The following is a 26,350-nucleotide window of genomic DNA, read 5'->3' as shown; positions in this document are numbered from 1 at the left end:
AAGACAACCAAAAAAGGAGGGTTTCCATAGCATCACACTAGAAAGAGTACCAGAGATTCATGATCAATTAGCAGCAAACCTGACTCTTTGTGAACAACCAGCACTCATGACATTAGAATCCCAAGCATTAGGGCTGATTTTTGTTATTTAGGGAAACCAGGAATTCATTTCCATCAGGCAGCTAATTAATAGAAGATGAACGCATGCGGGGGAATGTTATTTCTTGCCATTTTTCAGAAAAGCAGAAGATAAGACTTCCACTAAATATGGGACGCCAGTCAAACATGGCAAAGCCAAATCGCCATTGGTTCCCCTAAAAACCAGATGTGCCACTTACCTCTTTGCTTTCATCTGGGGAAACTAGCCAATCCACTACCATTATCCTGGGCTTAGGCCATTCTCAACTATGTGTCCTTTCTCAAAAAACTTTGGAACTCTTAAGTGGACCAGGCTTGGAAATCTACACGGGAAGGTTTGGGGAAATTCCTAAAACATACCAGCATCAAGGTTGTGAGTTTACAAGGTACTGGAGGCCAGGGAGGATGCATCTCATGGGAAAACACATGGGAAAGAGGCTGGGCTGGGCTAGGAATGAGGAAAAAAGGAGGAAGGGGGAAAAGGAAAGAAAAGAATCATACAGAGCACAGCACAGAATGTCATCACAGGAGTCAGTGGTATGTCCTCACCTTTAATCCTGCCTTCAGTGAGAGCCACCTCATCTCAAAGAGGACAGAGCAGAAGTCAGAGAGACCCAAAAAAGGGCAATGACAATGATTAGAAGCATTTGGGGGAAGGGGAGGTGATATATTCCAAATTGGGGGCGGGGGGGGGGGGGAGGGAAACAGACTATCTAGAAACTACTTGGAGTAGAAAATAGCAAGTCACTGTAACAAGCAAGACAATCTCCAGTAGCCCAGAGAAGGCAATTTGGACACCTCATTGATCATTCTCACAACACAAGACCATGGGGTCAGGTGGGAGAGACTAGGGGAAAGGAGAGAGTGTACTAAGGCAACAGAGTTGAACTAGATGAAAGGAAAGATCTGACTCCACACAAAAGACCTGGAAAGCACATAGGGATACCACCCAAGGGCAGGGTTTGTATTCATTCTCGGCTAAATCCAATCACTGAGAGGACAGCAATGTCACTCTTCTTTTCTTGGCTGGCCATGGGTCTGCAGAGGAGGGAAGGCATAGTGTGATGACCAAAAGGAGAATTTCAGCAATGCCCATGAGAGAGTTGGATACCAGCAGGGATTCTTCTAGCTGGGGCTGAAACATGAGGCTTGCTAGTCTTCCCAATTCAGGGCAGAGCTGTTGTTTCCTTAGGAGAAAGCCAAAAACAGCTTTCCCCTGTGTACCATCAGTTGTGTGGGGCAGTATGGCTAGGGAGGAGGGGAGCATGGCTGGGGAGGAGGGGAGCATGGCTGGGGAGGAGGGAAGCATGGAGAATTGGACCTAATTCTTTCCTCCTGAGCCCCTAAAGCCAACATCAGACCTCACATTTGTACAGCCAAGCCTCACATTCTTTCAAAAGTTGATGGAGGCCCAAATGTCTGATGAGCTGGCACTGCTGTTGAACCCCAGCTCAACTATGAAAACATGATCTTGGTGACTGGCATTATTTAGCAGCTTGTGGATTGAGCACTTTGGAGGCTATGGCTGCACACATAAGCTCATACAAGAGAAAAAATACTCAACAAGGAGACGGCACAGCCCTGCAGTCTCTTTGAAAAATTGTCCTTTCTTGGGGGGGCAATGAGGGTTAAGTGATTTGCCCAGAGTCACACAGATAGTGTCAAGTGTCTGAGGTCAAATTTGAACTCAGGTCCTCCTGAATTCAGGGCAAGTGCTATCCACTGTGCCACCTAGCTGCTCCCTAAATTGTCTTTATTTTTCGTGCTGAGGGGGAAAAAAGAAATTTTGTTATTGTTCTCTTCTCCCGGACACGGGTCTCCTGCCAAGACTTTCCTACTTGGGCACCAAGCCTCACACCCTCCCATGCTCATGCAACCTCTAACAGCCCAAATTCCACAGAACCTCCAAACATCAGAACTGGAAGGATCCACGGATATTGTTCAGTCTGACCCCTTCATTGTGCAGATGATGAAACTCAAGCCCTAGAGAGTACAGTAGGATTTTCCTTTCCTCTTGTCATATTTACTGCCTTTCACCAGCTCTTTCAGACTAGAAGCCAGGAGAGAAACAGCCAAATTCAATACCTAAAGAACTCCTCAAAAATGGTCTATGTTCCTAAGAAGAAATAGGGAACTTCCTAGCTGAGAGAACATTTGGCTCTGAATTTCTACAGACAATTCTGAGCCTGTGGTTGGGTTTTGTTGGAGAATGGGGAGGCAGGGTTGATAAATCGCACAGGAAGAAAATCCCCAGGGCCTCTAATTAGTCACTATCTGATTTGGACAGGCAAAAGCCAAAATGAGAGAAAGTCATTCTGGCATCATGCCTTAAACAGCAGCAGGCAGTTTTTCTTAGTCCACTGTGAAGACACCCTTGAGTCTTTGTAAAATCCTTTGCTAAATATGCTGAGCAAAGATTTCTCTCCAGGGTACACATCTCACAGCCCCTGGAATAGAAGCGAGAGATTACCCTGATTCCACACCCACCTATCCAATGGCCAGGAGAAGGGACAAGAACAATGCCCACATCAAAGAGATCTTAGTTTGACTTTAGTGGACCAAGACCTAGACTAGCTATGAAATCTAACTCTGGTCTAAAAAAATGTAATAGGAATGGGGTGAGGTCTTAAAGGTAGGCTCTGCCTCCGGGTCATGTATAGTAGTAGGCTAGACCAGAAGCCTCTTCACCACAAGTGGGTGGAGAGGTGACACTGAAAAACAATGTGCAATCTGCCATCAGCTGTCCCCAGAGGCCCCCATCCACAGAGCCACAAAATAATTCCAGAGTACATTGAGGAGAAACAGTCAAAACAAAGGAAAAGTGATTTAAGGACCAACATCACCATTGTGCATGTGATACAGAGAGACAGACACACAGGCACAGTCATACAGATGCCCACAGACCACACAGTGAGAAGCGCACACACAGAGCTTGTTCTGCCCATGGTACTCAGCTCCCTTTGGCTGAATACGCCACAGACGGAAAAGAGGGCTAGAGGTAGATATATAAATACACACACAAACGGAGCAATATACCAAATAGAGCATGGGAAGGCAGGAGATATACAGACCTTGGCGATGGCTCAGGCTGAGGTTCTTTCCTTTAAACAGAAGCAACAGTGAGTTAGTAAATGTGTTCAGTACAAAGGACACAAAACTCTCGCCCCATGTATAAAAATGGCAGCATCCACCCAACAACCAGAGAACCCTCCTGAAAAAGACACCTCTAGACTCACTGTGTGGACCTGCCCCCCCCCCCCCAGGTATTTCACTCTGAGGGAGTCAAGTGAGATTAGTTCTTTTCCTTTGCCTTCCCAACAAGAGATTAAAAAGATTCCCCCAAAGGCCAACCCTATTTCTTATCCAGATTCAAAAGATGGGAGTCCTGCTTACTCCAATTCCATGTTTTCCCATAGGGTAGGATTAATCTTAAAAGGAAGAGACTAGTCTTGGTTTCTTCTCTTCCAATCCTACTCAGTTCCAATGTGCTCATGAGGGAGATGTTGGGAATGACTGTTATAAGGCTATTCAATTTCAGAAGCCACCCATTCGTTGCCAGATTTCTCCACTCATCCTGCCCAGCACCCCAAACTACCTCATGTTTCAGCAAAGTCTAAAAAATGCTAAGATACAAACCTGGAGATGGGGGGGTTAGTACTCCTGCTTCTTGGACTAATCCAAGTCACCTTCATTTTCCTTCATAGTAACCCCCACTCCAAACCACAGACCCCTAGACAAAGTCTAGATGAGTTGATCATCTTATGTTGGGGTCCCACAAGGCTCCCTGGAAATCAGACCCAGGCTGAAAGGGGAAGGTTTGTCAGGGACAGAAGATGGTGTCAAAGACACACATGTTACTGACCTTGTCACGCAGAATCGTCATCGCTCACATCTGGGACTATTTACTTTCTGCCTAAGACCTTAAGAAGCTTGCCCCATGGCTCAATGCACAACCCCCTCTCCCCCCACCCCAGGAATACACAACATCACACAAAAATATCAATCCCCAAAGCCACACTTCTGCCTATAGGTGGTCTCAGAATGGGAAAGGGACTAATGCTCTATGGCATTAGCTAATGCCTCCCTGGCCCCAGAGCTAAACTGTTCTGACTCCTCAATTGTGGCAACACCTTGAGTTAGCTGCAGCAATGAGCAGAACTAAGCAACCTAACCTAAATGTCTTGATTAAATTGCCTACCATGATGTCACCCATAGCTTGGTAAAGAAAGGTTCTGGAAGTCAAAAGCCCACAAAACAGGTGGTTCAAAAATCTGTAGTGCCACCCCAAGGCAAAGTGTCACATACTAACATTCTCCCTGGTCCTCTGACTTCCTCAAAGCCAATTTCTCAAAAGGAAGAACTTTCCAAACAGATGCTATGATCAAGTAAATCATAGAACCCTGGGATGAAGAGATTCAGAGACTATCTAATCTACCCCCTGCCAACTCTGGCACAGCTAATGAGCTGTCCTACTTTTAAGATACTCAGAGGAGGCTAAATGAAGATGGGGCTATATTGTAGTAAGACTGGAAGAAAAATTCAAAGATAAAGGAATAGATATAGGGAAATCCAAATACAGGAAGACCTACAGAGACCACAGAAAGGAGGGGCAGTAGGAAAAAGACAAATATGGACACAAAGAAACAGAGATCTCATCAACAGTGACAATTTCCCCCAGAGCTTTGGCCACTTGGTTACTGACCTGAAAGTGAGTCCAGATTTGCTTTTCAGGTTTCGAAGAAGTTCCAATTGGTTGAGAGGTGGAATCAGTCTGGAGTACAAAAAAGGAGAGAAGAGTAAGGTTTCCAATCAGACCAGCCCATTATCTCTCAAAAGAACCTTTCATCTACTTCTCCCATTAGTAACAGCTTTAAATATGAGGGGTTTGACTTATATGCTCAAGAGCCACCCTAAAATGGTCTTGACATTAGCAGAAGAGAGAGAGAAACCTCTTTATAGAGCCCCAGCCCTAAGTCTCCCAGCACCAGCTCCCCTACTGGGGAGCAATACCCTTCTGTGCTCCCCACCAATCTATTTTCAGCAATTTAACAAAAAGTTAGAAACTTTGGAAGAAACCTTAAGCATACTTCAACACCATCATTTTATGGATGAGCAAATTGAGACCCAAAGGAGTGTTTGGGAGTTCCAGGAGTGCCCTGGAAAAGCTGGCTACTGAGAGGGAAGGTCCCAAAGGCAGAGAAAGCAAGACCAGAGGCGTCTCATTTGAAAAAAAAAAAGTCCCTCTTTGGAAACCTGCCAGCCCCACTGAAAAGGTGGAAGATAGAAAACGCCAGGGACTAGCAGCAGCGGAAGAGGATTCAATATCCTATTGTCTCTGTCCTTCCTCCTATTTCACTGGTGGTTTTAATTTGAGGACAGAAGTGACAATGACAGTTCTAGCTTCCAAGAGGGCCATTTGAATTGGAATCACTGGGTAATTTGTTGGGTAAAGCTGCCCCTTCTACAGGGGCTTCTTCTCATGAACAGCTGCTCTCCATTTTAGTTTTGCATGGAGAATAATAAGAAGTCGCATTGGCAAAGCGCTTTGTTAAGGTTTGCTTCATATATGTTACCTCATTTCATTCTTGCAACAACCTTGTGGGGTAGGCGCTATTATTATCCCCATTTTACAGAGCAAGAAACTGAGATTTAGAGAGGATCACACAAGTAGTAAGTGTCTAAGTCAGAATCTGAACTCAGGTTTCCAACTCCAAGTCCAGTGTTCTACCTAATGCACAACTTAGATATCTGATAGTTTTAGAAGAGGGAGATGCTAAAAGTTTGACTTCCTAATCCCAGAATCTTAGGGTCATATATTAACAATTTAAAGACACCTCAGGCTTTATCCTATCTCACTGTCCTAATTTTATGGATGAGGAAACTGAGACCCAGGTAGCCCAAGTGATTGGCCCATAGGGAGCAAGTGGGAAAGGTAGGACTTGAACCTATATTCTTCAACTCCAAAGCCTGTACTTTTTCTTTTTTCTTTTTTTTTTTGCTTTTTGTTTGTTTTTTGAGAGGCAATGGGGCTTAAGTGACTTGCCCAGGGTCACACAGCTAGTAAGTGTTAAGTGTCTGAGCCCGGCTTTGAACTCTTCTGAATCCAGGGCTGGTGCTTTATCTATTGAGCCACCTAGTTGCCCCTAGCCGGTACTTTTTCAACTGTACCACTCTGCCCTTCAGATTCTTGCCCTTTCGCTGAAAAAGTCTGATCACATCCTGGATTTTCCAAATGGCCTCACTTGAAGCCAGATGATTAGGCACACAGGTTGTTGGCTCCCAGATATGGTTTTGCAAGCATCATGGGAGCAATGGTAAAAACTCAGGCTCCACAGCAGCCTTTGGCAGCCTTTTTCCTTCTCCTCTTCTGTATGACAAGAGCAGTTCCTAAGTCAGGGCTCTCCCTAGGAAGGTCTCCAAGAAATTCACACTGAAATTGCCTGCACCATTCTATGAACATGCCATCCCAGACACAGAGACCAAGGGGCTAAGTGACCCATGCCAGCAGCCACTCACCCTGATTCTATTCCAAGCTCGGCCTCTTCCCAGATGGGGGACTCCCAAGTCTCTGGTGCCCCATCCTTTGGCCCCCACATACTAATTGGGCTTTCTCTCTCTCTTCCCTGAAAGGCACCCTTCCTTGCAGCAAGAGGTGAGCTCCAGCTCGGGGAGGGGAGCTAAGCAGGAAGGCCTGGCCACGGCAGTTAGAGGCGGAGCTCATGCTGAGGTCAGAGCCACAGGGCTGACACAGAAGAGGGGTGAGTTCAGGTGCAAAGTCTAGTTTATCCTTCTCAGTCTCTTCATTACACAGGCCCAGACCCAGGCCCTGTTCTCCAATCTCCCCCAATCCCATTCCTTCCCCATTCCCAACATCAACTGTAAGCATTCACTGCAGACGGAAAAAGGAGCAAGACACAAGTCAGTCCCCCACCCTGTCCCACCATACACACATACATACATACTCACAACACACACACACACACATACCTGCACACACATACACACTGGGTTAGAAAACACAATACATAAGCACCTCAGAGCCAAGGTAAGAGGAAAGTCATGCCTGAGACACAGATACAACACCATCACGAAACAGAAGGATTGAGGGAGGAGAGGCAATAGCATGTGCAACACACATGCGAGAGCACACACACACACACACACACACACACACACACACAATACACCCTATCACTTGTCAGGAGAGTCCCAAGTGCTTCCTAAATGGATCATGTCTTATGGTGGATGAAAGAGCAATAAGGAATTCAGGGAGCTGGGGAGGGTGGGGAGGCCAGGGATGGATAGTCAAGGGTATCACACCCAAAGGAAAGAGAATGGCTACCGTAGATCACAGAGTGGTAAGGGTCCAGTTGGCAGTGGGGAAGCTGACTCCATTTGACAAGGCCAATTAGGTCTCCTCCCGAGGTGCCTATGGTGCAATCTGGGGCATCTAGGAGGGCTGTTGTGCTCATGCTTTCGAGATAGCACAGGGAGGGTGCACAGACACCACACCAGCTTCAGGGAACTTTACAGGAGCCTTTCTTACCCAAGATGGAAATCTCACAGGCATTGGGGCTAGCTTGCTTCTGGTCAGCAGAAAGTGAATAGGCTGGACATGTAACATTGCCCAGATACAGGGTTGGGGAACTCCATTTGTGTCCCCATCATGACAAGCCTGGTCCACATTGGGCTTCACTTTTCCTTTTGCTAGAGAATTGGTCTGGTCTAAGACAACTTCAGATTTCTCCAACAGAATTTCCTGGCCCATGTCATGATTCAGCACAGGTGGTAAACATGGCTTTGCCGGTCATTAAAGCCACTGAATCAGGTCAGGCCTGTGACCAGTAAGTAACCTAAAACCCATCTTCCTAGCCAGGAGAACTATCCACTTGGAGAAGCTAAAATGACACCAGCTCCCATCTGGGAGAAGAAACCTGAATCTCTCTTCCCTAGTTTTTCCACCTCTAAACAAAGGCTCTGGGACATCAAGCCCCAAGGATGCTAGGGCAAGAACAAGCATCCTTTTTTCTGAAATGAGTAACCCATTAAGCTCCTTTGGTTCCTTCTCCCCTTAGGATATGGCCCACAATGTAATATGATATTTGCTATTTTAGTCACTGTATTTATAACTCACCAGACCTGGCACTGAGGCCTGACTTTCTGGGAGCTCACTATTTGTATACAATCGAGTCTCCTAGGCATGCAGAGAACTTTGTACATTAGAGCATGGAATTCATTCTCCCACAGATAAGGCCAGGTAGGTATAAGCCCAGTTCCCATGTCCCACACCAGCAGGCTATCCAGAAGTCCAGTGCTGATACACATTTCTAGAGGAGGCAGGGATGGGGGAATATTTCAGTTTAATGTCTCCAGTTTCTGCCACAGTAGTTCAGCTTTGGAGGGAAGGTGAACCCTACAGCTTCCTTCATAATTCAGGGTAGGAGTCCTGGGGAATTGGCCTCTGATCCATGGAGCAGTCTACAACCAGGAGTAGGGGTAGCAGCTAACAAAACAATGAGGAGTTGAGAAATGGAAGTAGGAAGAAAGGATCAGAACAGACATCAGGAAGAGGGAGAATAAAGAGAGCAACAGGAGAGGGTGGGTCAAGGAGAAAAAGGACACAGAGAAGCAGAAAAAGGTTAAGAAACAGGAATATAAATCGAAGAATAAGCAATGGTTCAGGAAGTAGCAGAAAGAAATGTGAAAATATGAAAGAGGAGATTCTTTGAACATCCAGTCTCAGGTGTGTGTAATCTGTGGCTGTTACCATGGAGGCTGAACAAACCACAATTACCAGCATTTTCCTTCATTCCACCGTGAATTCTCCCAACACTTGTGCCAAACCACAAGGAGGGGTTTATGAAGCTGCATGGAATTAGCTCTGCAGGCTGTTAGTGGGGGGTTGGCCCTCTCTCCTTTTTGCAGTGGTTTGTTTTGGGGTTTTTTCAAAAGCCTCAACTTGTTATAGTCCCAAACAAAGAACAAGAAATAACACCACACACAGCTTTCAGATTCACATGCACTTCATACCTGGAGGCCCCGTAAGTTTGTGTTTGCGAGCTTTTTCAAGTGTTTTCACACCAAAAGAGACAGAGAAAGAAAGAAAGAGAGAAAGAAAGAGAGAAAGAAAGAGAAAGAAAGAAAGAAAGAAAGAAAGAAAGAAAGAAAGAAAGAAAGAAAGAAAGAAAGAAAGAAAGAAAGGAAGGAAGGAAGGAAGGAAGGAAGGAAGGAAGGAAGGAAGGAATAAAAGAAGGAAGGAAGAAAGGAAGAAAGAAAGAAAGAAAGAAAGAAAGAAAGAAAGAAAGAAAGAAAGAAAGAAAGAAAGAAAGAAAGAAAGGAAGGAAGGAAGGAAGGAAGGAAGGAAGGAAGGAAGGAAGAAAGAAAGAAAGAAAGAAAGAAAGAAAGAAAGAAAGAAAGAAAGAAAGAAAGAAAGAAAGAAAGAAAGAAAGAAAGAGAGGGAGAGGAGAGAGACAGAGAGAGAGGAAGGACAGAAAGGAAGAAAAAAGAAGGAAGGAAGGAAAGAAAAAAGAAAGGAAGGAAGAAAGAAAGAAAGAAAGGAAGGAAGGAAGGAAGGAAGGAAGGAAGGAAGGAAGGAAGGAAGGAAGGAAGGAAGGAAGGAAAAAAGAAAGGAAAGAAGGAAGGAAGGAGGAAAGAGAAAGAGAGGAAGGAAGGAAGAGAGGAAGGAAGGAAGGAAGGAAGGAAGGAAGGAAGGAAGGAAGGAAGGAAGGAAGGAAGGAAGGAAGGAAGGAAGGAAGGAAGGAAGGAAGGAAGGAAGGAAGAGAGGGAGAGGAGAGACAGAGAGAGGAAGGACAGAAAGGAAGAAAAAAGAAGGAAGGAAGGAAAGAAAAAAGAAAGGAAGGAAGAAAAAGAGAGAAAGGGAGGGAGAGGGAGAGAGAACGTAATAATAAGAAGAAAGTCAGGGAAAGTGGGGAGGGGGAAAAGAACAGAACAAAGAAAATTAGTCCATGGGGTAAACATAGGCATCTACACAACCGGAGGCAGTAAACTGTAGCCCAAAGGGCCTGGGTTCTTGGTGTCTGATGAGTTCCTGTCCCCCAATGAAAGAAGAGCTACACTCCTGATATTAGACACTGGACTCCTAATCCCCATGGGAAAAAAAAGTCAAAAGAGATATGGAAAATGCTTTTAATACATTCTTCTCCCCTCTCTTTCATGCTCAGCGAGGTGGTCTGCTAGTATTGTTGGGTGTAAAACTTCAAAATTCATGCCTGTACTTTGTAGAAACTGAGCTTCTAGGAATCTTACCAACAATCTCTGAAGTTAGGGGAGCCCCACAAATATTTGCACACACCCTATTTTCAGGCTCAACTAGCAGTGAAAAGCCACAGAAATAAACCCCAGGGAGACAGCAGGATGTTTTGAGAAATTCTTGCTAATCCAAGGAATACATTTGATTATTTTAAACTACTTACTCACCAGTTGTTTGGGGTTTAGGTGCAGAAAAATTGTAATTATGTGCCTATACCAACCCTGCAGCCAATCAAAATGGAGCATTGCTCCGAAGCAGCCTAGGGGCAGGAGGGTGAATGGAGGCTACTAAGAACTACTGTTTGGATTCCTCAAGGAATACCATCATCTTCCCCCAAAGAAACAGGACCCTCTCTGACACTAGTGTTGCTCCCTGTTCCAGTTACAAAATGGGACCAGCATAGATGAGAGAGATATAGTTCCTGGTAATTTTCCAGAGAGTTCAACTACATGGCCTGCTAGTATTGTTGGGCCTAATAATTCAAAATTCAGAGGTATTGTTAAATTTCTTTTCTCTTTTTTCTTCCTCTTTCTGCTCTCAACAATCTTCTTCTGGAAGGTGTGTATATGTGTTTGTGTCTGTCTGTCTGGAGTCTACATCTGTGTTCTCCATTCAAGAACGTTGGCCTAGGGCCCATTCGGATCCAAAATTCCTTCTGAGTACATGCTAGACTCCAAGCATATATAGACTGAATCCCATGCCACCAGATGATCTCATTGATCCCTGTAAGTAAAAGTCAAGGGAGCTCTCCTCAGACACCCTAGCGGTCTTCCCCTCTCCAAGACAAGGAAGTAAGAAAAGGAAGAAGACTGTTTCTAAAGGCAGTCCATCTCTATAGAGGCCCACCCACCACAAACCCAGATTGGGCAAAGAGAGACCCCCTTTTGATAGAGGAGGATTAAAAGGGTCAAGAGGCAAAAGGGCAAGAGTGGATAGTTCACACATGTGGCAGAGAACACAATTCAGCACCAACATGGACTAGGCTGAGGAACATTACCTCCATTCCGGGGCAGCTCTCTGGGGAGAGAGGGGGATCTTTCTTCTCATGCTGCCGAAGCAGCCCACAACACAATGCAACTAACAGTGAAGAAAACAACAACAAAAGAAAACGGGGGCAGAGAAATAAAGGTGAAAACAACTGCGACAATATAAGCAAAGAACAAAATTAATACCATGGAACTTACACAGAGAATCTTAAACATAGGCACTTTTTAATGAAAATTAAAATAAAAACAAAAACAAAATAACAGAGTTAAGGACGAATTGAAAAACAATGCAACACCACAGGGAGGCTGTCTAAGGACTATAGCCCCAATGGTGTGGGGGTGAAAAGCCTCACAGGATATTTGCTCCCTGTGGCAGAAGGGCAACAAGGACAGGATTTAATGGTGGTACCTGTACATGGGGACGGTGACTGTGCGCTCGTAATATTGCCATGTCGAGTGGAGGTCTGTCCGAGAGAGGTTGGTGGCGTAGAATCTCCAAGCAGACTGTGGCCAAGGGAATGAAACACCGAGAAAGGCCAGTCAAAGGTCGGACATCACAGATGGTAAATCAGAGAATGTGAAAGTCCAATCTAGTCTTCATTGTACAGACAAGCAGAGTTCAAGAGACGTGCCCAGTGGCACACGGCTAATTAATTAATGGCAGAACCAGGGATGCCTTCCAGCTCTCCTTATAGAGAAGTAACAAGGAGTCATGGAGCATTGGATCTCAAATCAGAAACAATGCAGGGTTGAATCCCACTTCCAGCACTTACTCTACATACCCTAGAATCCAGCAGCATTGGTCTTCTTTCTCAAACGCAAAACTCCCCAGGCGATACCATTTCACCTGGAATGCTCGCCCTTCTCACCTCTTCCCGTCTGACTTCCTTCAAGACTCATCATAAATTCTACCTTCTACAAGAGCCTTTTTCCTTGTTTCTTCACCTTCCCCCCAGTGCTTTCCCCTCTAAGATTATCTCTCATTTTTACTTTATGCACTTCGTATTTATGTATATAGTTGTTTGCATATTGTCCCCCTCCCATTAAAACTTGAGCTCCTCTACTGGGTTTGTCTTTCTTTTTATTCCAGGTGCTTAGCATAGTGGCTGGCACAGATTGTTTAATAAATGCTTTAATAAATAAATAATAAACAATACTTAATAAATGATTGTTGACCAACTGATTGATTAGCTGTGACCATGAGAAAGATCCCAGGGTCCTCGCCTCTAAGATGGATATAATTATAGTATAATCCGTGTAATTATAAATGGTATAAGAACTTGTATAATCTCCCTCACAAGAATCTTGTGAGGATAAAATGAGATAATGTATTATGGATGTTTTACAAACCTTAAGGTTTTCTATAAACATCAATTTTTATCATTCCTTTAAGTCCAGTGCTGGCCAAGACAAGCTCCTAGCATGTAGCCAAAGAAATAACATAGCTTTTTCTCTATTAACTGCAAGTATCCTAATAAGAGAGACTTGTCAACACCAGTTAGTCACTCAGCCAATAAAAACTTATTAAGCACCTACTGTGTGCAAAGCACTATGCAAAGAAAGGCAACAGATAGTTCCTTCCCTCAAGAAGCTCAGAGGCTAATGGAGTAAAGGAGGCAAATAATATGTACATATATACAGAATAAATTGGAGATAATCAACAGAGGGAAGGCACTAAAATGAAGGGAGATTGGGAAAGGCTGCCTGTAGAAGATGGGGTTTTACAGGAACTTGACAGAGGCCAGGGAAACCAGGAGGCAGAAAAGAGAAGAGAAGAGAAGCATTTAATGCATGGGAGACATTGAAAATGCCCAAACTCTGGCAATGGAGTGTCTTATTTCAGGAACAGCAACAAGGCCAGTGTCACTGTATCAAAGAGCACACTGGGGTGAGGAGGAGAGGAAAATGCAAAATGTAAGAAGACTGGAAAGGGCTGGGGGCCAACTTCTTGATCAATTCATTGTAATTAATGACTCGTGCCCAGCCTTTCCTTCTACACATACCTAGAAAAATCTTGTCCCTACCCAAATCCTACTCACCATCAGGGATCGCCTCAAGTCCTACCTCCTCCAAGAAACCTTCCCTGGCTACTCCAGCCCACAGTGACCCATTCCTTCTCTGACCACTCTTTTTTTTTTTCTTTTTTGGGTGGGGCAATGGGGGTTAAGTGACTTGTGTAGGGTCACACAGCTAGTAAGTGTCAAGTGTCTGAGGCTGGATTTGAACTCAGGTACTCCTAAATCCAGGGCCAGTGCTTTATCCACTGCGCCACCTATGTGCCCCCTCTGACCACTCTTAGCATTCATACTGTATGCCATATTTGGGTCCCTGGTTATACTGTACCTTGTACCATTTTCCATTTTGTGTGCACAAGTTTTATTTCTCCAATTAGACTGAGTTCCCCAAAGGCAGAGACCATGTCTTACCTTCATCTCTAGATCTCCCACCCTACTGCCTAGAACAGGACTCAGCAGACAGACTCGTTGAATTCAATTAAATGCATTTTACTCAGTTAAGAAACCACCCTCCAATTGTTGGGGGAAATGAGGGTCAACTTAAACGCTCCTTTATTTTGTCTCATCTATGACAGCTACTACCATAGGAGAAAGAGGAAAACATTCTAGATAAAGGTAGTAAGTATAATGTGCCAACCTTTCCTTTTCTAGTTTTCAAGATTCCTTAGGGTAGACATCTTTCTACACTACCAATGCCCCTGATTTCAGCAAAATGTCTACATAAACTTCATCTCATTTGTGCAAAACCAAGTCAAGCAAAACACAACCCATTTTATGATTTTGTTTGCACTGTGCAGTGATTAAATCTGCCTGAATTTTCACAGATCAACTTAAGGCATCTGCCAGGATTCATGAGATGATTTTTATACATTTATTTTAAGTCAGTTCCAATTCCCCTACGCTGTCTAGCACATTCCACACACTCCCCCAAAATATCATCGGTCTCCCATCCCCAGACCCTCAGTCCAATCTATTCCCACCTTGAATTATGTCAAAACAATTCTAAACCCCCACATGGGGGGGGGCGGAGATTAGAAATAAGAAAGCATATCCTCTCCTACCTTTATCTGAAATTTTCATAAAGGGCCCTTCTTTCACCTACCCATCTCCACCAAAAAGTAATTCATGACATTGAGTCAGGTGCCTTTGTGAACTTTCAACCTCTTCCCAGATAGTTCATACTCCTGCTGGCCTCAGGGCACTAGAGCAACAGGAGGATACACCAGTCCCTAGGGTACTGAGAGGAGTGGCCACCTTAACCTAGAATCTGTTCTTTGTAGTAAGGTCATGTTTAAAGGGGAAGGGTGATAGTTGGGAGTGAGCAGGGTTGGCTTATCCTGGCTTCCAAAGCAGAAGCACACAACTTGAAAAGTTTTTAAGACATGAAGGCTATTATGGACTATGACATGCTTCCATTTTCTCTCTCTGGAAACCAGGCTCAAACCCAATTGAAACATAATTCAATGGACTCTTTCTAAACTAGGGAATATTGATTTCATTTAAAAGTATCATATTTGGATGCATTTTTTGTCAGGCTAAGGTACCTTAATCCCAAATCTACTGGTGGGAAAAGTTTCCCCTACTGGGGCTCAGAGAAATCCATGTCTTTCTTTTAAGAGAGTTGATCCAAAAAAGGGAGATGATATTTTACAGTGGATGGAGTACTGGACTTGGGGATGAGAAGGTATGTGTTCAAATCCTGTATTAGATGCTTATTAGCTGCATAACAAGTCACTTAATCTCTCTTAGTTTATGCATCTAAAAAATGGAAATAACAATAACCCCTTCCTCATGAGGTTGTTGTGAAGACCAAATGAAACAACATAAATATGTGGTACTTTACAAACCTTAAAATGCTATATAAATGTTAGCTCTTACTATTTATATTAATAATACCATAATGGAGAGATAATGTTTGGTAGCTAATAACAAACTAACCTTGGAGTCAAGAAGAAATGGGTTTATGTCCCATCTCTGAAATAGACTGGCTATGGCATCCTGGGCAAGTCACTTACACTCAACTCTTTTGTACCTCTGGCAACTCTCCAAGACAATAATGCCAAGAAGGTGTCAATCTACAGCAGTAGGAGTTTACTCACCAGGAACTTTCCTCCACTGAGGAAATGACAGGTCCAGCATTTATATGTCATCTTAAGTCTTGCAAAGTGCTTTCCATATGTTATTTCATCTAATCCACACAACAATCCTCTAAGAAAGGTTCTATATGCCCCATATTACAGATAAGGAAACCAAAGCTGAGAAAACACAGTAATTTGTCCAGGATCATATAACTAGTAAATAAGTGTCTGAGGTAGGACCCCAACCAAAGTCTCCCTAATTCCATGTCCAGCACTTCTGATGCTACACTACCCACCTGCTATGCTCCTACCAGAAGGAACTCATCCTAAGGCTTCTGATAGTTTAAAGAGCTCATATCTCTTTGCTCCTTTCATTCATACCAAAGTTTCCCATTTGTAACTTCATAGGGATCAGGCCAAGCACCTGGTCTGCATTTCAGAGGAACTTTGGCATTACCTGGATCAGGCCGGCTGCAGGATTTCGTCTCTTCTCAAAGTGCTTCTGGCGATGCTGTTCTTGAACCTTCAGAGCGAACCCTGAACCTAAAATTCCCTGAAATTCAGAGATTTCCCATCATGGGGTAAGTTAGGAGAGTCTCTTGAATTTCTAGACCTATGTCTGAGTTCCCCATCTGCTTTTTGCCTTCCTGTTAACTCAACATGCATCTTAGTCTCCAAAATTCCCCCAATTGTCCACCTTCATTCCTTCAAGCAGAACTCCTTGATATCATAATGCATTCATTGTGAGTGCAAAAATGACAGCTCCTGCTTCTTAATACAAAATGTGAAAAGAAGATACTACACTATTTGGAAATTGAATGACAATCCATTTGATTGTCCCCAAAATATTCAAGCTGTTCTCATTGATAGTGTATTTTGTAAAAGGAACAGCAAGAGATTGGGGGAGAAGAGAACTTCTAAAATAATAGGGAATTACTAGATCAAATATGGCTCAAAATTAATGTTGTCAACAAAAATCCTGATAATTTTGGGCTTGTAAAGTGATATGCAAAAGTTCAGTCTAACTTTCCAGCTCTCTACATCCCTATTAAAAAGGCCATGTGATTCAATGGATAGAGATTGGCCTTTGAGTCATAAAGGCCTGGGTTCAAATCCTACCAAGGACACATATTATCTGTGTGACCACAAGTTACTTAGCCTCCTAATATTCCCAGGCAACTCTTTAAGGCTGTAAGTTACAGACAACTCACCAGTATCAATGCTGTATCAATGAAGGGAGTTTCTGTTCCATTTAGTTCCCCCATACTGATGAAACCACAGGTTCCTCCTCCCCCCAAAAATAAAGGTGGCACTCACCAGCCTCCACAGAAAACCAGGTTAGGTAGGAGCTCAAATGTGGTTTAATGGCCAAAAACATTCTTTGTGCTTATTTCAAGGATTCATGATTTCATCAAGATTGGACATGCCTCCACCAAAGCATACAACATTTCCTACCTGGGATGTTTCTAACAGTCTTCATAAGACCATAGACTTAGAGCTAGACAAGACCTTACATACCAAGTTCAACCTCCTTCCTTTATGGATGAGGACTCTGAGTCACAGAAAGATTAAGTGACTTGTCCAGGGCTACACAGCTAGTATCTTGAGGAATTTTCATTTGAATTCTGGTCCTCCTGGATCTTAGTCCTGTGCCCTATCCACTAAACTCAGCAAAAGTGTGGTAACCAGTCTAGAAAGAAGCCGCTGCAACCATAACCAGGCTGATCCTTAAATTACAGATCCATAGTTTATAATCAGGTCTATTCTCAAAGCCTTTCCAGTTCGGTAGAACTTTCCAGAACTTGGTCTGTGCTGGAATAGCCTTTAAGAATCCAAGGCTATCTTTATAACCTTGTCAGGAAGCAGAGAAGGACTGGTGCCCTCTCCTAAATGGATAGTCTAATTTTGATGAATCTACCTCCTTTTGAGTCAAGGTATTTTATCAAACTTATTACAGTACAGGTAATTGTTCAGGGGTAGATCTAAGGGTGGTTCTGCATCTCATCAGGACGGTGGGAAATGTGGCTAATGGGAGTATAAATCACAATCACCCAAGCTTCACTCTACCAAATACTATAGCTTCCTGATCTTGTTATCTAAGGTATGGAAACTAGGTCCTATATCTCCCATAAAGCCAATGTGAAGGCATAAGCAATGATTGAGGTGGACATTACCACTAGCCTCTATGGAGGCTCATCCTATGGGATGAGTTCAGTGTACATGCCCCTATTGCAAAGGCAAATGACTTACAGCAGGGAGAGCAAAGAAGGAGACTCCAATGAGAGTGAAAGTAGCAGCCAATAGTCGTCCATTCCAGGTCTGGGGATACTTATCACCATACCCAATGGTAGTCAGAGTAATCTGGAACAACAAGCAGTAGGCAGTCAAACTCATTTTTTCAGGATTGTAAAGCAAATAACTTTGATCATCCAGGATTTCAAATCACACATTTTGACATCAATAATGTGGGAATTAGTTTTGCTTGACTATGCATATGTATTACAAGGAATTTCTTCTTCTTTTTTCAATAGATGGAAAGGATAGGAGAAAGGGGTCCCTCCTACCCCAAGGTGAGATAAGCAGTCCTCTAAGGTTTTTTGTTTTTCCATGAAAGGACATATACGGAGCACTGGGCTTGGAGTCTGGAAAACCTTAAGTTTGAATCTGGCCTCAGACACTTACTAACTGTATGACCCTGGGCAAGTCACTTAACCTCTGTTTGCCTCAGTTCCCTCAATTCTACTTTTTTAATGCAGGGCAATGAGGATTAAGTGACTTTCCCAGGCTCACACAGCTAGTAAGTGTCAAGTGTCTAAGGCTGGATTTGAACCCAGGTCCTCCTGAATCCAGGGCTGGTGCTTTATCCACTGTGCCACCTAACTGCCCCCTAGTTCCCTCAATTCTAAAATGAGGAATAATACCACCTACCTCACAAAATTGTTGTGAGGATCAAATGAGATCATTTTTGTAAAGTATTTAGCACAATTCCTGACATATAATAAGCACTGTATAAATGCTTATTCCTTTTCCCCTTCCCCAAAAAGGAAGATACCAGGAGGAATCCCAGAGAAGAAGGACAGCTTTGAAAGTTATATGTTAAATTTATTGTCTTAGATTATGAAAAAGCAAACTCTACATACCAGAGATTTGCAGCTTCATATACAATCCTCTCTGCCTATTCTACATTATATATAGAAATGTTAGATTCATTTGGTGTTTGTTAAGTTCAGATTTTTAAAAATAAAATGGAAAAATAATTTCTCAGCAACACAAATTTCTGCCTTTGTTTCATATTTTTTAAAAAACACCCAGACAAGGTCTCATTGGAAGCACATCAAACTTTCAGATTACAAAGAGGAACTCACGTTATTTATATGTCATCACAGGATAGAACTTAAATTTTACACACACACACACATGCGTGCGAGCACACGCACGCACACACACACGCACATACACGCACACAACTTTCCCAAAGACTGTGGCAAACAATAATATAGGAAAGATAGGACTTCAAAAAGGCTACAGAGTCCCCCGTCATGCAATGAGCATCATTGGTGTTCTCTTCCAGCCCTTGTAACAATCACACTTGATGTTTTCTGAAAGCACCATCCATCTTCCTGACATGGCCCATCAGGCAAATGAATTATAAACGAATCCATCTCATTTCACACCTGAGAGAACAGGGAGGCAGTAACAACAACTACAACTTTCAAATAAAGTTTGGGTTCTTTTATCTGAAGAATTTGCAGCTAAGGCTATGTCTATATATGATGAATCTCTGTGTATGTGTATGTATGTACACCTGTGTGTACATGTACACAGGTTAATAGGCAGCCAGGTGGCATAGTGGATAGAACACTGAATTTTGGATAGAGGACAGTGGATAGAGCACTGAGTCAGGAAGACCTGAGTTCAAATTCTGTTTTAGACACCAACTGTGTCACCCTGGGCCACTTTACCTCTCAGCCTCAATTTCCTCATCTATAAAATGGGGGTAATAACAGCACTTGCCTTACAGAGTTGTTCTGATTATTGAGTGAGATAACAGAGGTATAATATTTTACAATCCTTATAATGCTATATAGGTGCTAGCTATTGTTACTACTCACTCACCACAGTTTTTCTACACATTTTCATCCCTCCCCAAATGGCCCATAGTTCCCACTCCCTTCACCCCCTTAGCAAAGAACTTTGCCTTATATTTCATGGGGGGGGGGGATTGAGGCCATTCATGTAGAGCTGCCTCGTCTCCTCATCTCACATCACCTAGATGCGCTGCCACAATCTTCTCCTGCACCTTTTTCTCACGGGAAGATGTGGCCCTTCTTCTTTCCAAAGCAAACCTCTCTATATGCATAAATGATTCCATCCCATCCCATTCTATCTTTGCTAGCAGACCGCTCCCACTAGCAATCCTACACTCGCTAATCTTCAGTCTCTCCCTAATGGCTGTTTCCCTCCTGCCTACAAACATGCCCGTGTTTCCTCAATCCTCAAAAAAAAAATGTCACTTCACCCATCGATCCCTGATAACTATTATATTAATAATAATAATAATAATAATAATATCTTATTATCTCTTCCCTTTCATGGCCAAACTTGAGAGGGGAACCTGCAATAGGTGCCTCTCTTTCCTTTCCTCTCACTCGACTTAATTCTCTGCAGTCTAGCCTCTGATCTCATCATCCAACTAAAGTGACCCCTTACAAAGTTACTAATGGTCTTTTAATTGGCCGATCTAAGAGCCTTTTCTCAGCCCCCATCCTTCTTAATCCCTCTGCAGCCTCTGACACTGTCAATCAATTTGATTTCTCAATCATTCTTCACTTCGATACTCTCTTCTCTCCAGGTTTTTGGGACACTGTTCTCTCTTGGCTAGCCTCCTACCTATTCAGACCATTCCTTCTCAGTCTCCTTTGCTGGATCTTTGTCCTCTTCATATATGCTAACCATGGGTGTCCCCTGAGGCTCTGTCCTGAGCCCTTTTCTCTTCTCCCTCTATACTATTTCACTTGGTGATTATCGGCTGCTTTGTCTGTGCTGATGATTCTAAATTCTATTTACCCAGCCCTAACCTCTCTCCTAAACTTCATTCTCACATCTCTCACCTTGTAGAGTGCTTTAAGGTTTGCAAAGTACTTTACATATGCTATCTCATTTGATCAACAAGCCTAGGAAGTAGGTGCTATTATTATCTCCATTTGATAGATAGATAAGGAAACTCAGGCCAAGAGAAGTTGTGACTTTCCAGTGTCTAAGATAGGATTTGAACCCAGTTCTTCCTGTTTCCAAGTCCATAACTTTATTCACTGCATCACATAGCTGCACTGACACAGCTAAATATGATGAGGTGGGGCAGCTAGGTGGCGCAGTGGATAGAGCACCAGCCCTGGAGTCAGGAGTACCTGAGTTCAAATCCGGCCTCAGACACCTAACACTTACTAGCTGTGTGACCCTGGGCAAGTCACTTAACCCCAATTGCCTATCTAAAAAATAAATAAATAAATAAATATGATGAGGTTATTTGAGAAGGAAGAGATCACTAACAACTAGGGAAATTAAGGAAACTTTGATTGGGAGGAGGCACCTGAGCTCAGGTAAGGAAAGCTTGGACAGATGATGAGGAATCTGAGAGGCAAAGAAGAGGAGATAGATGATGCCTTCCAAGTGGAACCCATGGCCCAGAACTAAAGCTCTCTCTTGATGTAACACATAGTTCCTGCCCTCAGGGTGGCTTATTTGAAGAGGCAGAGGAAACACATAAAAATAACTTTCAATACAAAATAACAGGAGCTAACATTGTTCAAACAATAAGTGCTGCAGAAATTCTTAAGAACAAAAGATCATTGGGGCAGCTGGGCAGCAAAGTGGATAGAACACTGGCCCTGGAGTCAGAAGGACCTGAGTCAAAATCAGGCCTCAGGCACTTACTAACAATGTGACCCCAGGAAAGTCACTTAGCCTCCGATTTCCTCCAGAAAAAAAAAAAAGAGCAAAAAAATCCTAGTGAAGAAGGGCAGTCAGGGAAAGCTTCATAAAAACTTCATGATTTAATTTAGACTTTAAAGAAATAGGACTTAGATAAATACAAAGAATGAAGAAGGGCATCAATTTGATGGAGGCAAAAAAAATTCACAAGAATACAGTGGTCAATTATTTTCTGAAAATTAGGTTGGGGCAAGATTGAGGAGAGCCTTGAATGCCAGTTTGGACTTGATTATTCTATGGATGAGTTGCTATCTGTACACAAGGTGGCAGTATAGTCTAATGATATATAGATCATGACAACTGGAGATCTAGGACACAAGATTTCAAGTTATGCCGATTATCAGGAAACCCTAGGCCTCTGTTTTCCAATGGGTTCAGTGGGCACATTGAAACCAAACTATCTCATATAAAATTATTCCATAAAAAATGGCTTCACAGATTTAAAAGTAAATAGGGCTGCTGCAGAAAATCCAGTAGTCCAGCCTGAATATGAGTATAGCTAAGGTCCTGATAAGTACAAATACTGAATTCTCCTGAAGTGGCTGAATTATCCAAATCTGCATTGCATATTTCCACTGGGGTGGAACCAATGACCAGATTTTACGTAATTATAACTTCAAGTGGTAAAATTCAAAAATAAGCAACCATTTTAGGTGATTTGTATTTTGAAGGAAAATATACATATACATATACATATACATATATATATATATATATATATATATATATATAATTTTCTCCTGATTTTCACAGGAGTAAGAGGCTCTTGGTGCATTTGAGACAAAGCACACAAAAAAACAACTTTTTCCCTCAGTTTTCCAGCTTTTCAAACAACTGAATAGCTACAGCTACTGGGGTTCAATAATAAACTCTTTTAACTTCTCCAAGGAGTCCTTTCACAATCTATTATCTCCAAGGATTATAGAATGAGATCTGGAATGTCAGAGGCCATCTCTGACACTACATTGCCTCTTATTTGAGCATCACAACATTCTCTGACCAATCCCTTCCCAAAGTGACCTCTTCCTCCTCTGAAGTTTCTCAGGACTTTGTTCAATACCCCTTCCATGCCACTGATCATATCTTGCCTTAGATTGTCACTAGGCTTGTCCATGCCTTATCATTTATACTAGGCTATGTACTCCTTGAAGGCAAGAAATGCGTCTAATAAATCTTGGGAACCCCCTCCCCATATCCAGCTTAGTGAGGGTACTCAATAAATGTTTACTGAATTCAATTAAAATTACAATGAACTAAAAAAAATTACAATGAACCCCATGGGATAGGTTTTAATATTCCCATTTGAGAAATGGCAAAACTAATGAGCAAAGAGTTTAGATGATTGACCAGGAACAACTATCCACTGGCGGAGTTTAGATTAGAATCCAGGTCTCCTGGGGGCAGCTAGGTGGCGCAGTGGATAGAGCACCGGCCCTGGATTCAGGAGGACCTGATTTCAACCTGACCTCAGACACTTGACACTTACTAATTGCATGATTCTGGTTTTTTTGTTTTGTTTTAGTTTGGGTTTTTGTGGGCATTGCCCCGCAAAACAAAACAAAACCACAACAACAACAACAATAACAACAACAACAAAGAATCGAGGTCTCCTGACTCCTGAGTCCATTGCTCATTCTATCACAACTCCCTGCCAGGACCACCACTATCACCACTCCATGGATGCCCATTGGTGACAATGAGTTCCATTTCTCAGGATTTTTTTTAAACTTTTCCTGTTTGGACCAAGTATTCAGGAATGATGAGAGCATTCCCATTTCTTTTTTTTTCCTTTTTTTTTTTTTCTGGTGAGACAATTGGAGTTAGATGACTTGCCCAGGGTCACACAGCTAGTAAGTGTTGAGTGTCTGAGGCCGGATTTGAACTCAGGCCCTCCTGATTCCAGGGCCAGTGCTCTATCCACTGCGCCACCTAGCTGCCCCAAGCACTCCCATTTCAATCAAGGGTACCATCCTTTCCCCATATTCCAAAGAGTCCTCTGTCCCCTACTTTAGGATAGGAGTAGGCCTTGTAATTGCTTTTGGTACTGGAACTGTGATTTCACTGGTATAGGGAACTCCTTTCCTTATGCAAAGCAGTACCTGCTCTGCAACTTAGTGTCAGAGAGTTTCCCAGGGTACTAAGAGGTTAAGTGATTTGTTATAAGATCATAGAATTAAAATTAGAAGGAATCTTAGAGGCCATTGAGTCCAGTCCCCTTATTTTACAAATTAGGAAACTGAGGTTAACTTAAAGGTTAAGTGACCTGGCCAGGGTCACACAGCCAGCATATGTCAGGTCTTAATGATTCTGGAGGCTGAGCACTCTGCCAAATTGTCTTTCAAGAAACACATGGAGGTTAATGATCCCAACAGTAGAAGAAGTGGACAAAATACTTCCTTAAATTTCAAATATGTTTCCTTATGTCAAATCTGATACACTGGGTTACCCAAGCCTCCTTTCTAAAAGGGAAGAATGGCTGCAGAAATTTTGGAAATGGTAGCTCTGCATTAGAGACTGGGGAGTTATAAGAAAAATCAAATTAATTAGCTGCTTAAAGCCTCAATGGGAAGGAGGGGGAGGGGGAGGGGGAAAACCCCATACACAGTGGTCGCCTTGTACTCAATGCTTGGAAAAGATTGCAAAGAATCTTGTTAGAGGGAGGATAATTAGCAACCCAATGAGTTCTTGAAAGGACAATAAGGTTATATAAGAATGAGACAACAAATAGGAAAACTGAATGAAAAATACAACACAAATTATTCCAGATCGCACAGGACCTTTTGGAACCTAGACTCTTCATCAGTTTAAGCTCTTTCTTTGCCTTTAGGAAAAGTGAGTTTCATCCATATGGACTACTGTGCTTTCAGTCCCTGGGCTTGACCTCACTAACCTAGAAAGGTTTGTTTGAACTCAGCTGCCATGTGGTCCTAAGCCTACTTCCCCTGACCAGCTCTTTTAACAATTATGAGTCTAAGAGGTATCAAACTCCAAGTCCATAGGTTAAAAGTAGCCAGAAAAACTCCCAGTGACCAAGTAACCAGATTAATATGTAATTTGGAAATGTTTATCAAAATAAATAAAAACACAATGCAACATAGATAATGCTAATTTGTGGTTTTCTAAGCCAATGTGAAGCCTACAGGAATCTGTTTCCAATTGAGTTTGATGCTACTAGGTAACATGGGTTGGTCATTGCCTTGCTCATAGACACCATCAACAGCAATTCCCTGATGAGTCAGGAGCAGTCATCACTGTCCATTTTATACTGGAGTCGAGACTCCAAATTCCAGCTCCATCATGTACTTACTACCTCTAGCAAGTCACTTAGCCTCAGTATCCTCATTTGTAAAATAAGAGGCTGGACTAAATGGCCTCCAAGGTACTTTTCAGATCTAAATTTATTATCTTCCTCTAATAATCCTCTCCTAGAATCATGGTACACTGTAGACTATTTGTATATCACACAGGAGGTTAAGTCAGTTGATTGGCAGGGCAGGAAAATGACAGCCACTCTCAACAGAGCACCTGCCTCTCTTCCACTCTGAAGCTACTTGTCAATAGGAGCAGGGAGGGCCAGGCTCCTAGGTGTGGGGGTTGTGCTCTCTCTCTATAGATAGATAGATAGATAGATAGATAGATAGATAGATAGATAGATAGATAGATAGATAGATAGAGATATATAGATATACATATATGCGTGTGTGTGTACACACACATATACAAATACATATATGCATATACATACATATATGTGTGTGTGTATGAAAGAAAGAGGCCCAATAACCTGTGAGACCTCTTTGTGACTGAGAACTGCAGCCCTGGGGCGTCTGATTACTTGGGTGATTGTTCCTATATGTCTGGAGCTGTATTCCCCTCTATTGTGTGTCCCAAGCAAATAATATGCATTTATTAAGCTTGTCGGGGGCTGGGGAGCAAAATTGCAAAAGAATGAAATAATCTCTGCCTTCAAAGATCTCGCATTCTACTGGGAGGGGTGGCAGAGGGGTAAAACAACAACATATAAACATGTGTGCACATATATGTTCACACACAAAGCAAATACAAGGTAACTTGAGGAGGGGAGACTAACAGCTAGGAGGGGGATCGGCAAAGGTAGCATGTAGGAGGTGAAGCAGAACTGAGAAGGAAGCTGGAGGATCTAAAAGGAGGAGGTGAGAAAAGAGTGCATTCTAAGCTTGGAAATAGACTTGCAATGGTACAGAGGAGGGAGTTGGGGGGACGGCCTGTAGGCCAGTTTGGCTGGTGCATAGAATGCACGATAGGGGATTAATGGGTAATAAGCCTAGAAAGTAGGCTCTAGGCTAGTTGTGGAAAGCTTTGTGCCCAACAAAAGAGTTTGTGTTTGGTCCTAGATGCAAGTCAGAGTCATTGGAGTAAACAGAAGTCAGTGAAGTGAGTTGGTCAGACTAGGGTTTTCGGAATACACAGTACATCGCATGGGTGGGTCAATAAGGAAGCTCTAATAATAAATAGTCCAGTAAAAGGGGGACGAGGGCCTGAACGGGGGTGGTGGCCATATGACTGAAAAGAAGGGGACAGATTGAGAGGTAGAATTGGGGAGATTCTGCAACCAATCAGAAATGCAAGATAAAAGAGAGTAAGAGTTAAGGATGACACTGAGGTTTTGGACCCAGGTAGTAAGGAGAATGGTGTGGCCCTGCCCAGAAATAGGAAAGTTAGGATGATGGGTGGGTTTGGGGGGAAAAGATAATGAGTTCTCTTACAGACATATTAAGTTTGAAATACCTATGGGACAGCCAATTTAAAATGTGCAATAGATCGTTGTTAAGGTAGGACTATAGCTCATGATTAAGATTAATGCTGCATATCATCTCTACAAAGATAATTGATC

At 42.8% G+C, this 26,350-nt stretch overlaps 1 protein-coding gene across 15 annotated transcripts in view; it reads right to left on the bottom strand.

The window, feature by feature from the left end:
• KCNQ2 (potassium voltage-gated channel subfamily Q member 2) overlaps positions 1 to 26,350 on the bottom strand; it is a 154,922-nt gene that overhangs the window by 27,885 nt on the left and 100,687 nt on the right. For 11 of the 15 annotated variants that reach the window (XM_043987784.1, XM_043987790.1, XM_043987785.1 and 8 more), the window contains exons 6-11: positions 17,737 to 17,847; positions 15,944 to 16,039; positions 11,803 to 11,897; positions 9,168 to 9,197; positions 4,840 to 4,908; positions 3,209 to 3,238 (exon numbers count right to left, since the gene is read on the bottom strand). In XM_043987784.1, coding sequence (XP_043843719.1) covers positions 3,209 to 3,238; positions 4,840 to 4,908; positions 9,168 to 9,197; positions 11,803 to 11,897; positions 15,944 to 16,039; positions 17,737 to 17,847 — 431 coding nt within the window. The remainder of the gene's footprint in view (positions 1 to 3,208; positions 3,239 to 4,839; positions 4,909 to 9,167; positions 9,198 to 11,802; positions 11,898 to 15,943; positions 16,040 to 17,736; positions 17,848 to 26,350) is intronic. The other 4 variants (XM_043987787.1, XM_043987792.1, XM_043987798.1 and 1 more) reach the window with 1 other exon arrangement.

This window comes from Dromiciops gliroides, chromosome 2 (genome assembly GCF_019393635.1).
Source record: "Dromiciops gliroides isolate mDroGli1 chromosome 2, mDroGli1.pri, whole genome shotgun sequence".
Classification (NCBI taxonomy): domain Eukaryota; kingdom Metazoa; phylum Chordata; class Mammalia; order Microbiotheria; family Microbiotheriidae; genus Dromiciops; species Dromiciops gliroides.
The sequence above is the reverse complement of the archived record's forward strand: the minus strand, read 5'-3'. Positions and strand labels throughout refer to the sequence as shown.